General features: G+C 37.7%; 1 protein-coding gene across 1 annotated transcript in view; it reads right to left on the reverse strand.

Annotated features, from left to right (window-relative positions):
- The window catches only part of LOC134629644 (CUB and sushi domain-containing protein 1-like), a 316,340-nt gene that overhangs the window by 129,010 nt on the left and 172,588 nt on the right, over nucleotides 1–14,742 (reverse strand). The window contains exons 14-19 of the mRNA XM_063477161.1: nucleotides 9,380–9,520; nucleotides 4,998–5,119; nucleotides 4,792–4,864; nucleotides 3,344–3,482; nucleotides 2,322–2,509; nucleotides 2,018–2,206 (exon numbers count right to left, since the gene is read on the reverse strand). Of these exons, the coding sequence (XP_063333231.1) occupies nucleotides 2,018–2,206; nucleotides 2,322–2,509; nucleotides 3,344–3,482; nucleotides 4,792–4,864; nucleotides 4,998–5,119; nucleotides 9,380–9,520 (852 nt within the window). The remainder of the gene's footprint in view (nucleotides 1–2,017; nucleotides 2,207–2,321; nucleotides 2,510–3,343; nucleotides 3,483–4,791; nucleotides 4,865–4,997; nucleotides 5,120–9,379; nucleotides 9,521–14,742) is intronic.

Consider the following 14,742-nt stretch of genomic DNA (forward strand, 5'->3'; position numbering starts at 1 on the left):
GTCTTTTACCTCTGACACAGACTGATCCTCTTTTCTGCCACTTCCATCTTTATTCCCCAGTATTTTGTGTTGATATTCAAACGAGGTTTCAATATTCAGGGTCAGTGTAGAAATGAAGTGACCACGCAGAAAATTTAGTATAAACAGTAATCTGCAGAAATCTTGAGCCACCCATCAGTTCTTTACTTTTTGCTACCAAATGGAGAATAGGGGTAGAAATTTATTGAAGTGCATGCAAAATTGCGCCAACATAAGGAAACAAAAAAGAAGTTTCTGTGCAACTCCAGTGAGCTTGAATGTCAATATTTGGTTATGACCACCTTTATTCCTCAACACAGCCTGAACTCTCTTGGGCAAGTGTACTTTTAATGTCTCTAGGTAGTCTTCAGGAATAGTCCTCCAAGGTTCTTGAAGGACATTTAAATCTCTTCTTTGGATGTTGGCCAGATTTGGTTCTGTTCTCTGTCAAGATGATCCCACATTGCTTCAATAATATCGACATCAAGGCTCTGGGGAGGCCAGTCCATGATTGATATGTTCTGTTCTGTTTGCAATGCTGAAAAAGGAAGCTGCTTTCCTCTACCTGCTTTATCACATGGTAGAGGAGAGTTTAACTGTACTTTTTTGTGTTCAGAATCCACTTGTTTTGACAACATCAACTGACTGAAATTCAGCCTCAAACCATGACCGAGACTCCAACATGTTTTACAGATGGCTGTAGATATTCCTCATTGATGATTTGAACCAAAAACCAGCCTTCCAATGAGACCATTTCTGATGTGGCTCTGGTGAAGAGTAGATGGATCACATTAAAGAACAGATGGATCTTTCACCTGCAGTTCATCTGCTAAAAGTCTGTCTTGATCAGTTTCCTCAAAAGACACATTACACACTATATCATGATATGCAAAGTTTAGAGCTAATAGCTCTCTGGTAATCACCCTGTTGGTGTAAAAATACTATTTGATGCTTGTCATTCTGTGTTATCTTTGGCAATTTTGGAAATTCAACTAAAGTAATGGGGACAAGTGATGTGTTTTTGCACTAGGCTGCTAGTAACAAAGTGCTTAAAAGTGCAATTTAAAAACTGCCTCCTTGCTACTTTATATTGTCTGTTATGTGTAGACACAAAGCTGTCCCCTGAGTTAGAGGCTTATTTTATTTTTGAATGATTCATATGTCAGCGGTAAGTTGCTTAACAAACAAAAAAACATTCCCTTAAAAATGTTTAGCTATGAGGACAGGATTGAACATGAGTGAAAAAAAACAGTGTCTCTAGATCTTCAGATAGGATGTACATACAGCAGATGTCAAGTTCAGTGTGCATCTGTCTGTATGTGGTAGCCAAGTGATAGAATGAAGCCCTGTCCAAGGTGCAGCAAACACAGTTATATAATTATAGTTGAGATGGATTGTAAGAAAAGTGCTAAATAGTATAACAAAGTCTGATATTTATCAATCTTTCAAAAGTCTATCAAAGCAAGATGCAATTTCAACTTCTCTTGTAGTGCCAGATTAACTTAAAAAAGAGCTCATACATTGATTTCCAGTGTAAATAAAATGATTAGATAAAAATCCCTACAAAAGACTGTGGTGGCTACTATTTCTTAGTTGCAATATTCAGTTGGAGAATTAAAAACATCAGCTCTAAAGCACACATAATCAATCAAACAACAATTTGGCCAAAATTAAATTCAGCTCAAGATGACTTATTTTGCCAACGAAAGCATTTAATGCAGCTTTCAGCTTGAGAAGTGTATTTATAAAGCTATTTCAAGCTGTTCCCCCAACTGAGCACAAACTGGGCAATGTCTTTGGTTAAAAGAAAACAAACCCCAAACCACAATGGCCTGCTCTGTCAGTACGTACTGTATGTTGACAACATTTTTTCACTCTTTTCCGTGTTTAGAGATGTGTGAGGTGAGTCACGAGAGAACAGCATTCGCCCCTGATTGTATTACTCACGCTACTGGGTAATTCCTGAAAGAGATCAAATAAAATAAAAGAAGATACTAACCATCACAACTGGGAAGAGCGTGACTCCACTGATGATTCTGCTCGCAAACAATTGGCTCCTGATCGCTAAGTGTGTATCCCGGGTCACATGTAAATGACACACGAGAGCCAATGGAAAAGCTGCTGCCATGGCGACGACCATTCACTGGGATACCAGGATCGAGACACGAATCTGACTCCATTTTCACACCTGAAAATCACATCACACAACCGCCGCAGTGTCAAGAGGTTGAGTGTATTTGCGTCTGTAAGCAATTTCGAGTGTGTCTACCAGGCATTTCAGTCTATCAGTCATTTAGACTTACTTTCATATCTGATGCTGAAGCCTGCGGCAGAGCGGCTGTTGTCTGTAGTGAACAACAGGAACAGGAAGTTTGATGTGGAAATCAGGAAATGAGGCGCTTGGGTACCATGGTATTCGCCGATCAGGAGAGAGGATGCTGAGGGGCCATCCCTGATCTCCAGCGTGTCATAGTTGACTTCTGTCTGGAACCTAGAAAAACAAAAACATGCACATGAAATTCACAACTGCACTTATACATGTTACTAAATTCCAACGCTGAAAAACAAAAACTCGACAATATTGTTCATTTTGCACAATTTATCCACTGTAGGCAAAAAAAACACTGAGCTATAACAAAGTACTACCATATAAGAAACTTGACTGATATGTAAGCAATCAATCAGTCACACCTTCAACTATTCTATTAAATAGCTGAACACTAATTAACCCATTTACATTAAGTTGGAGCTACAGGGCCTAATCAGTCGATTTTTGGGTCTAACCATCAAATAGTAGATGATCCAGAAAAAGGATGTTGTATATCACCAACCTATCTAGTTGAACAGAAACCAAGATTTGGGAGCTACTGACACACTGCAACAACGCGGTATCTGAATAATTATATCTGACCAGCTAAATGAAAAATTAACTAGCCTCTGCTTCAGAAGAAGTATGCTGAATCGTCCACAAATGAAATGCCTCATAGGCGATGAAGATAACTCGGCGTGTACGTCACATTTCAAAAAGACAAATTTCTGCTATTGCAGTTTCAGGCTACACTGCATCTGTCTGTGGCTTGTTTCCAGAAGAAAAAAAAATGTAAAAAGCCAACATTAATCATTTACTGCAGCAGTAACTCACCAGCCTCATTTATATCTGACTACCTTATATTGCATATGAAAGACTGCCCAACTAAAATATTAACTAAATAATGCACTCCCTAACCGTACCATATTATCTAACCATTAACAGTCAAACTTCAACAATTTTTGAACAAACACATTTGACAAATCAGTCAACAGCATAATTGAATAATACACTTACTTGTCAAAGTGTATCTTTACAGCATGGTCTGCTTGTGCTTCAATCACCCACTGGCAGTTCAGAGAGTCTTTGTAAAAGGAGGGCCAACCAGGAGATAGCAAAACACCTGTAGGAGCTGTAAGATGCCCTCCACAGGGAGCTGGATGGAAACAAAGACCCCCACACACAACCACAGGAAATTAATCATTTTCTCCTTGTAAATGTCTGTAAATTGCTCCTATTTCATTAAGTTAGCAGATTAATTGTCTGCTCCGTTTATTTTATCATCCTAATCCACTCTGAATTTCTATATTTCATACGTAAACATTTACCTTCAGAAATTACGGTGAGCCCATCTTGTGCTACAGTAAGCAATTTTGAGTAAGTGATGTTTGAAAAAGCCCAAAATAATTATCACATTATAATTTATAGGAGGAATTAAATATATTTATGTGTCAAATGGTGCCAAAAAATAACTCTCCGTTTCCCTGCACAAGCTGCAGGCAGCAAAACTGGCACATACCGTCACTACTTTATAGCTCACACTTGGAGTTCCAAAATTTCAATTATGACACATTAAAAAACAATAATTATCTCCTGTTGAGTTGTTTCTTTCAAATAAAATGAAATATCAGACATCGTATCATGTTCGGTTTTTATTCTTATTCATTTTGAGTCTGTCTAGAACCTGAATTAAACATAAAAAACTCCAGACCTGGAATTCATGGTTTCTTTATTAATCATTGCTACAACATATAATTTGCAGTGGCTTGTCTTTTCAAGTAGCTCATACCTTTGCCTATTTGATTGCTCTTATAAATCCAGACTTTCAGCAAGAAAAGAAAAAAAAAACACCGAATGCTTACTGAAGGAGCAGTTTTTTTTGGATGGGATCTTCAAGAACAGGAGAGATGATATTCTCTCGTACTCCATAGTTAAAAAGATGACCCCCCCCATGTTCAATTTGATTTTGTCCTCTATCCGATTTATTAACAACAGGCAACAATTGATAATGTCATTTAGACAATGCAATCAGGATGCAAGATGGGAAGGTTGCAAAGATAAACATACAAACGCTCACAGACTGGTGGGTGCCATTCCCCTTCAAAAATTGTCGAAAAAGCAGAAAACTGACAATCCTGTTATTATCACTTCCACATATAAAATTTGCTTATATGCAAACCTAATAGTACATCTCTGTCTTTCGGTGTCTAAATAAATGAATATGTGTCCCTGAAAAGCTTTGGTACAACATGTGCCAGTCTCATTTAAAGATTATTCTTTAGAAAGAATGATGTGTCCAAACTGCAAGGCTAAAATCAATTAGAAGAGAAAATTTAATTATTCCAAAGGTGCATAAACACACTTGAGCTGTATGGTAATCGCTAAAATAGTTGAATGTTTTGTGGAACATTATACTCCTATATACAATAAACAGTTCTTATGTGTAGGTGCCTGCTTAGGTTTACCTTCACAGCGAGGTACAGCTGCAGACCAGACAACATTTCCATCCTGAATAATGCAGGTGACCTGATCGGACCCCTGGAAATACACGATTAAAAGAAATGTTACATTTATACTAGGTTTTAACACACAACTATGGGCACCGATTATGACAATCATTTCAAAATTGTGTTAAAAAAGTGTGATAATAATACTTTCAAATGATTATTACCTGAGTCCGAATGAATCCTTGATCACAGCGAAACGCCACTGAGCTGCCAAGCTGAAACTGGTCGCCGTACCTCTGACCATTTACTGGGACTCCCGGGTCATGACATTCATTCTGACCAAATGCTACAGAGAGAAAATAACCAGAGAAAAGTTAAAACTGGGGCTAAGACACATAAGATTGAATTACTGTATCAAACAAAGGCAAATTAATTTGAAAAGGAAAGAACAAAGACGTAATCTGAAAGAAAAGAGAAAGCTGGCATATTGCAACTACACTCTGGTGAAGTGGTTCAAAATATGTATGCATATTTATTCATTTGAGCAGTTTTTACCAGTTTTTTCAATTTATTTTAATACCTAAAAATTGGTTCTGCCAGAGGAAAAAAATGAAACCGCTGCTGTATCACTGTCAGTGAATGTGACATCTCCACTGATATGGAAATATGGGAATGGAATTATCTTTATGTGGACTCAACCTTGTCATGTTAAGCTTATATTATCCCCATTCCAGAGATTAACCTGATCCCACCCAGAGCACACACCCAGTGATTGGACATGTCTCAGGTTGATTAGCTGCTGATGGAGGGAAATGGGAGCAGTGAGAGAAAGGAGAGGACGTAGGGAAAAAAATGAGAGCCAGAAGGGAAATGGCAGGTACACAAACAAAAATGCACACATACTGTATATTACATACAGCCTTGCAGCAGTATTCAAATATGTGTTCAAATATGCATGTAGAGAAAGCACTATATAGGCCAAAGGCAGACACAGATAAAGTAGCCCTTGCACTCCTTCAACAACTGATATTATAGAAGTGGAGGAAAAGACTAGAAGATACGTATGAGAAAAAGCACAAAATGCCAGCACACAAAATATTCAAATGATATGTTTAAACCAATACAGTCATTGGTTTAAACCCAGTAGAACAGGGGTGGGCAATTCCAGGCCCCGAGGGCCGGTGTCCTGCAGGTTTTAGATCTCACCTTGGGTCAACACACCTGAATCACATGATTAGTTCGTTACCAGGCCTCTGGAGAACTTCAGGACATGTTGAGGAGCTAATTTAGCCATTTAAATCAGCTTTGTTGGTTCAAGGACACATCTAAAACCTGCAGGGACACCGGCCCTCGAGGCCTGGAATTGCCCACCCCTGCAGTAGAAGATGAAAAAAAAGGCCAACTAAGGCTGAAGAAGCTAAGAAGAAGCCATAGTGACAGGGAAAGGTAGGAACATATGGCATAAAAAGAGGAAAAAATAAAAAACTAAATGATATTTCGGCTATGACAGAGAAAAGATGAACTCAATAGTTGACCTCAGATAAGAATAACTATGCATCTTACAGTGAATGCATTTTGTAATTTAAAATTTTGAGCAAGCCATTTGTGAGTAAGATGTAAAAATTTTAAAGATTAGCTGTAGTTAGTGAGGAAACAAGAATTTTGACATTAAGGAGCAATATGCACTGAAGTTAGCAGGCTAACCAGCTAGAACAGGCTTGGCCAACTCCAGGCCTCAAGGGCCGGTGTCCTGCAGGTTTTAGATCTCACACTGGGTCTACAATATTGTCAACAATCTCAATGTTGTCAAGAATGTCAACAATATTGTATAATGTGGGAAAGTCTCAGATCGGTCTAACTCTAGACTTATTTATTCAGAGTTTTTACGTATTCCAAGAGTCTAAATCCGTTCCATGTATAAATTTATTCTTGCATTGTTTTGTAGTTGAAGTGGACATCTGATTCTTTAGGTCAGGGATGGGCCAACTCCAGGCCTCAAGGGTGGGTGTCCTGCAGGTTTTAGATCTCACCCTGGGTCAGCACACCTGAACCAAATGATTAGTTCATTACCAGGCCTCTGGAGAACTTCAAGACATGTTGAGGAGGTAATTTAGTCATTTAAATCAGCTGTGATGGATCAAGGACACATCTAAAACCTGCAGGACACCGGCCCTCGAGGCCTGGGTTTGGACACCACTGAGCTAGACCCAAGCGCTAAAGTAGTTCCACTTTCTACCTCAAGGGACAATAGTGAGTCCAGTCTCTTTTTGCCCAAAGTATGGTTTAGTTCAAAACAAATTGTTAAAGAAACAAAAAGTGAACATATATAAGGTCAAATTTGTTTTTTGCAGTAGATTAAATTGGAAATGATCATCTTCTTCCCTCTGAAAGTGATAAAAACAGAATTTGGATGTATTCCATTTTGAATCTATCATTAATAACCTTAGCTGTCATAGGCTAAAGCACATTTTTACGCATGACGTCCTCATAATATATAAGATCAATTTATTTGTAAGATAGATTCAAATCTGCGAACAGTTATTGGCTCCCAGTGCACCGCTTTCACGGAATAACTGCACAGTCTTGCGTTCATTCTTGAGTTTCTAACACAATTCATATAAATATACCCACAGCATAACCTCTTGATATTCATATATGCATTAAAATGTTAATAGACCAAATTACTGAAACAGCACAATATGTTTGATATTTTTAAGTCCCAGTGTAGAATTTATGTCATCAGGTTTTCAAATTACATTTTTAAAAAGTTTCACCACTAAAAACTATATGAATGTATTTCAGCATTTTTCTTTTCTGCCAGGTAAAAAGTTTGAGAGGCCTTTAATTTAATATGATTTTTATTTAACTGCGTATTTATTTTTCATTTGAGGTGCATCAAACCTTTCATTTGTGTTAGGATTTGAAATAGTACATTTTGTTATTAATTATGCTCAGTTTTTTTTTTCACTAGGTTAAAAAACACTCACACACACACACACACACACACACACACACACACACACACACACACACGCACGCACGCACACACACACACACACACACACACACTATTTTCATTTGTCAAATGCCACCTCTAAAGGAAGAGCCAAAGACAAGGTCATTTGGGAGGCAGTGTGTGAAATGGTGCAAAACTGCATGGTAATCACACTGAATGAATCTGAATCACTCAGGCAGAACTAGTTCAGCTTAGAGTGGATAAATATACAGGATGGAGTAGCTGGGTTCAAACTCTGACAATGGGACAGGCTTAACTAGGTGAAAGTTGAGTAAGACACGCAAACATGATCAGTCAGGCAGAAGAAGTCAAACAGGACAGGTTAAGGTAACATCAGGTGCAGTAATGCTGATGTCGGTATTATATTAATCATAACGAAGTGCCATTCTGAGGTGGTTAGCATATGAAACGGTATTTTACTCTGAGCTATATTTAATATGGATCTTAACTAGTATATGAAGATACTAGCTATACAACAAGCCGGTAGCTCTGGAAGCAAATCCTCAGAATTTACTTGTAAATTTAGCTTATATGTTTTAAAGATGTGCATTAAGTTACATAGCAATGCTCAGCTTGATAATCAGTAAATCATCACTTGTTTAAAAAAAGGGACACTCGCTAGGAACTACCCTAGAACATAATGTATTGCAGTATGTTGACAACTGATTTCTGCTTTTGTCTCTGATTACATGGTGGTAGTAGTGTTGTATCTCAGTTTTACTGTTGGAATGTCCGTATTGTTTAACAAATTTCTGCTATCAAAACTCCATTGAAGTGGCCCTGGAAGCATTCTGAATAAAAATTTGTCAAAGTGTCAAAACGACATGCTGTCATTTGTCAGAAGAACTGCTGGGAAAAAATGACAGTTACTTAAAAAAAATTAAAACACAAAAATTGCCACATCACAAAACCAAATTCAAATACAACAATGAGGTAGTACGTTGGTAGAGATCTCAGTGGATATTTGGTTGGTTGCAAAGAGGCTGCTACCCCAAATCCTCTTTGTGACTAGTAGACTATCACAGTCACTGCAGTATGCACAGAAGACACAGATTTTTCTGCTAATACTCAATAACTACTCACGGAGAAGCTGAAAAATGGGAAAAATTGCAGCAGAAAGCAGAAATAAAGGACATTCACCTTCAAAGTAAAATTTACGGCTCCCTACTGCCACCAACACATTTCAAATGGTGCAACTTTACTTCAATGCAAATCCATTTCTGGTTTTCGTCATGCTTTTCACAAGAGTTTTTGCAGACAAGTCTGCATCTTCCATGCAAACTACAAGCAATCACAGTAATCTGCAGGCAACCAAGAAGGTTTTCAGTGCACAATTCATACCGCTTTGCAACCGTTTTCACCTAGTGTCAGTCTCCAGGGACTACTGTAGAAGCACAGATTTTTCCTAGTGCCAGTGGACCACTGACTAGTCTCTTTGTTTGCATGACTTGGGCTGCCGGCAACCACCGGTAACCACTCACCAACTGGTTGAGATTGCACATTTTCCCCCAGTGACTTAGTAAACTAAGGGTGTTTACTACGGCCTAAACAGCAAATGGACTGAGCGATAAGTAGGTAGTTGGTACTTACTGGTATAGCTGATATTGAAGCCTTTTCCAGTATTTGAATGATCAGACTGAAATTCCAGTCTCATGATGTGACCGTTTGAGGCGATCTGTGATGGAACATCTTTTCCTGAGAATGTCCCAAATGTTGTTGGCTCAGACAGACCTAAAATCAAGCACAATTTAAACATTATTTTAGAGAGACATTTAATATTGCTTATCTAATTTATCCTGTATAAAATCAGGCCAAGGACAGACTTGGAAAGAGAAAGGCTCATCCCAAGGGAGCTCAAAGAGGTGAATTAGGTGTAATTAGGGTTAAGAGAAAAAAAACAACAACACTGAGATGATTTAGCAGTTCCTGACACACTTGCTAAATGCTTACTAATATGCATGATAAGCACATAATGCTTTATTTAAGCATTAGAAGCAGAAGTGCCAAAGTATGAAATGCATTCATGGAGTAACAAATTATTGACATTCAAATAACTGACAATCTAAATGAATCTAAATGATTAAGCTGGTCCTGGTAAAGCCTAACAACTGTTGTGAGTTTTAATGAGAACAACAAGAAAAGTCTGTTAAAATGTCAATGTTAACTATAGGCCGCTGAAGGATAACTTGCTTCTCTGCATGCTTAGAATTTAAAACAACAACAACAACAACAACATCAATTAAAAAAAAAAAAATAGGAAGAAATCTCCAGTAAAAGTAGACAGTCTTCCATACTGGATGCACTGTATAGTAACAGTTACTACTAAACAGTACTAATTGTAAACATGCCTAGTACAGAGACACAAGACAGGCATTCATTCATGATCCTTTAACTTGTTAACTGAACAAAAATGGCATTATCCCGAGGACACCTATCTCGAAGATTATTTCCAATTTCCAATTTTGAACACTCATAACATGAAAGCAACACCTGTGCACTATCGCATTGGTCCAAATAACAAGCAAGAAACCTGAAGATCCGAGTATAAAAGGAAACCAGACACACATTAGTGTATCATGCTTGCCAAAAGATGATACATAGAAGCTCTTTTGTACAGATGCTGCATTTGAGTGAATGCCCAAGAGACTAATATCAGGTGACTGTGGTGTCTGGGTCATTGATGGTATTTCACCTCAATGAGTATTGAACCATGTATTTCCGGACAATTCCATCACCATGGGAAGGAGCATTATCTTGTTCCAAGTACTCATCATCCCCTCAGGGTACATCATTGCAATGAATAGCATAACCTAGCTGGTATGTTTCAGTGTGCTCCAACACTGAGGTATCACTAGACAGTCATAAAAGGACGCACTCTATATGAGATGAATAGCCTGAAACTTCCACCCCTTCGCCTGTACTGCTGTAATCATACATCACCTCAGGTCTGTCTAAGACATTTGTGTCACAGCATCAGACCATTTACGGCAAAAAGTAGTTATAAACTTTTGTTTGGCAGAAGATATTCTGCTCTTTAGTGCGCTCCCCAGTGATCCAAGCAGCAGCGACAGAATCAGGGGGGAGTGTAATAAAAACTAGACTACAGCACATAGAAAAGCAACTTTCCAGGTTGAGATCACTGGGATATGTACATATACTCTATAAAAAAGGATCCCAAAATGGTAATGAAAGAATATAACAGGTCACAGGAAACATCTGCAGTCTATGGTGCATGGGTAAGAGAAATAGACAGGTGGTAATTATTGTGGTCTTGGACAGCTATAAATTTCCCTTGTTCATGTGGCTCAATGTCTTTTGTTTTGAAGCCAGATATATAACCACAGTGGTACAAACAGGCCTTTAAAGAAAAGTATGGGAAAGTATGGATCTGCAAAGACAAAAATAAAGGGGCTTTATACAGAGATGGAAAAAGTACAGACATTCTGCACTTAATACTTTTTTAATACAGTATTCTGTACAAACACTACTGTTAAAAAATACTCCAATAAAAGTTGTACTGAGTCAACTTTACTCAAGTAAAACAAAAAAGTACAGGCTCTGAAATGTACTCAAAGTAAAAAAGTAAAAGTAGCTCTTCAGAGGAAACAGGAAACAGGAAAATGTGTATAGTCACTGGTTTAAGTGGGATTCAGCAGGTGCAGATAATGCTCAGTGTGGAGAAAAGAATCATGACTCACAATAATTTCTAATAAGAGCTCCAGCAGATTTTCTTAGTGTACAGGCTGTGGTCAGCTGACCTGCAGCTCTTTGTGGACATACACAACTGAATTCAACTAGATGTCAGCAAATGTTTCATGAGTTGTCTTGGCTGATTTCTATCCTCTACACTGACTGGCTGTCTTTTGTTTTTCTAAATGGTATAACATTGGTATGAAGGTGGATTTCAGTCAATAAATCCAAGCATCATCATCTAAAATTCACTCAGCTACACTTGATGTAACCCAACTCTGAGCATGAAACCACTGTACACCAGTCACACACAGTTCTTTACTTTAAATCCATCACAGTACAGCAAACTAACCTGTTTATTCTACACTAACCTGTATTTTTTTATGCAACCTTTAAATTACACAGTCCACTCAGTTTGATTTACAGCATGTTTCACAATATGAAAAAAACATGATGTCACATATTCAAACACCACTGAGCAGTCCTTACCTTTAAATCTAACCTCTCTTCTTCCTCTCCTCTCCTGTGTTTCTTATCTTTCTCCATCTCTGAGTGAAGTTAGCCCTCTTTCTTTTCTCTCTCTGGGATATACAGCAGCTGGACCTTTAGCTAGCAACACACTGTACGACAAACCTCTCTGCAATTGACAAATTTCAAATGCAACGGCCACGGCTCAACAAACATCAGCAAACACACTGACCTTTGTTGAACTCACAATAATTTGAAATGACCTGCCCTTTAAAAAAAAACTTGTCAGTCCCTTTATGCTCGCTCCTCTTCAGCAGGGCTAGTTAGATGCTGAAGTACTGCAACCGCAACTTACGGATACCTGTTTCCGGGTATTGTGGAAAAAACAAACACCCCCCCGCACCCCCCCGCCTGACTTTTGCACACGTCAAAACTACTTAAGTAAATTACAGATACCTAAAACATTGTGCTTAAGTACCGTAACAAAGTATTTATACTTCCCACCTCTGGCTATATGTATATTAGTACAGAATCTCTGAGCCATAGATCGGAAACTTTGCGGAGACTGGAGGGATTTAAACACAAATGTTGAAATTTTACAATGATCCCTTATCACGTGGTGAATTTCAATAAATATTAAACAACATATATCACACAAATCTGCAATGTGACTTATTTTAGGTCAGCAGCGTGATCATGTGCTTTTGCTTGTAGCACAATAATTATTTCATAAGAACATCTCTATAGTATAATATACATGTCAACTCCATTTGTAACCATTTAAAACTATGATCCATTTTTTATTATTATTGCACAACTGGACACATTGCATTGGCCCATTAGCACATCTTCAGAGCTCAGATGAAAGAGTCAGATTGTGTGATCCCCACACTAGTCCTGGTTAGTTGTGGAGCACAAGGTTTGGCTTAAATACTGAGGATGATGCCAGATTGCATCAGGTGGCAGATTCCTGAAAGTCTGGCAGGGCATATCAGAAAATAACCTTGTAATTTATTTCTCAACTGAAAGTGATGAAATTATATATATATATATATATATATATATATATATATATATATATATATATATATATATATATATATATATATATATATATCTTTACAAATATCCACAATTATTTAATTTATAGAAATGGCAAAGAGAGCACTGCACTGTTTTTTTCTTGAAAATGGAAGTACTATTTAAATCTCACCAATTATAAATTTAATTTTCTTAGATTATATTACATTCTGATGATATTATTTGTATAAAACTGCTTCAGCGACCATATGCTGTCTTTTGAAGCATCGTGGCCTTGCACGTTGGCAACACCAGGTTGCCAAACACTCTGCCTTCTCACCGTACATCTATTCATGAGCTTTCATAATCATCTATGAAAAAAAGAAAACACCCTTGGTGAATTTGTAGAGTTAAAAAATGATGTGTTTTGCAGATACTGATACTGATGTGGTTTGTTTTTTCAGCTATTTCTGTGTCTAGACGCTTACATAATGCCAAACAGCAAGAGATGGTCTGCATGCCTCAATCAGGATCTTGACACTCGTATGGTGTAGCACAACACACCTCCGTGTTTCACCACTTCAAATTGCAAGAATTTCCTGTTTAGTGTAACTACAGCAGCAGCAGCAGCAGCCAACACTCAATTCCACTGTCCTGTATCTGCAGCAGTCTTCATGAGGAATTTTTATTGATCTGTTGGACAAGCCTTCTGGGTGGAATATAAGAAAAATTTTAAGGTGATTTATAAAGGAACATTACATATAGCGTATGCACGTTGGTATGGATGCTGATTATCATTATCATTATTTTGACTTTTCTGCAACCTTCTTTTTTTTGCCTTTTGCTTGTACATAAACTTTTAATATAGCTGTTACTCAATTTTTAACTTCATTTAAATATGGAGGTAATGTGTGTCTAAAGTTGCCGTTTTGGTCATTTTCTTCTTCTGCAGCAATTTCTTCTGCAGAGGTGAGAAGTGCTGCTGTAATTGCTTTTCTGGTCAATAAGTGTATTAATCTTCTGACATTCCAGTGAACCAGCTGATGCTTTGATTACAGGTTTTGAGGGAAAAAGCAATTACAATGCATATGTGTGGGGTTTTTTGGGGGGTTTTTTAGTTAGCTATTTTAAAAGTGCAGATATAAACAGATACACTGGAATGAGATGAAATGTATTGACGATCGCTAAAAGACTGAAAACTGACAGTTTCTTACTATTGACTTTATGGAATTCATATGAATTTTTAAACGTAACAGAGATGGCAATGGAAATCAATGTAGGCTGACATCACTTCAAGGAACAGAAAGGGAGTTTCAAGACCACTTCACTGATAAACATGCTGTTTGAAATGAGGACTCTTCACAACACTCCCATAGAAACTTTTCTTTTTATTTCCTTCTTGACTGGAATTTTAGGATCCCATGCACTTAGACCCAATTAAGCTACACAGTGACTGAGTTGTAAAGTGCCAGCCTCTTTGTTCTCTAGCAACTCAAAAGCCCTTTCACTTATTCATTATTACATTGATAGGCAAGAGACCAGGAAGGAAATAGAATCAACGTAACAATAGCTAAAAGATCCTACGTTATCTTATCTAAGCGGAGAGATTTAGAGAAAAGCCTTTGTAATAGTCTGTCACTATCTTCTCTTATATTAGATGACAATAATGGCTTTCTGATTAAGTTAACCGTTTACATGCCATTCAAAATGTAGCCCAAAGTGTCATCCTTTTTTTAGCGTGGATTTCATGCTGCTGTTGCCCCACTCAGAGGATT

This window comes from Pelmatolapia mariae, linkage group LG1, assembly GCF_036321145.2.
Source record: "Pelmatolapia mariae isolate MD_Pm_ZW linkage group LG1, Pm_UMD_F_2, whole genome shotgun sequence".
Lineage (NCBI taxonomy): Eukaryota > Metazoa > Chordata > Actinopteri > Cichliformes > Cichlidae > Pelmatolapia > Pelmatolapia mariae.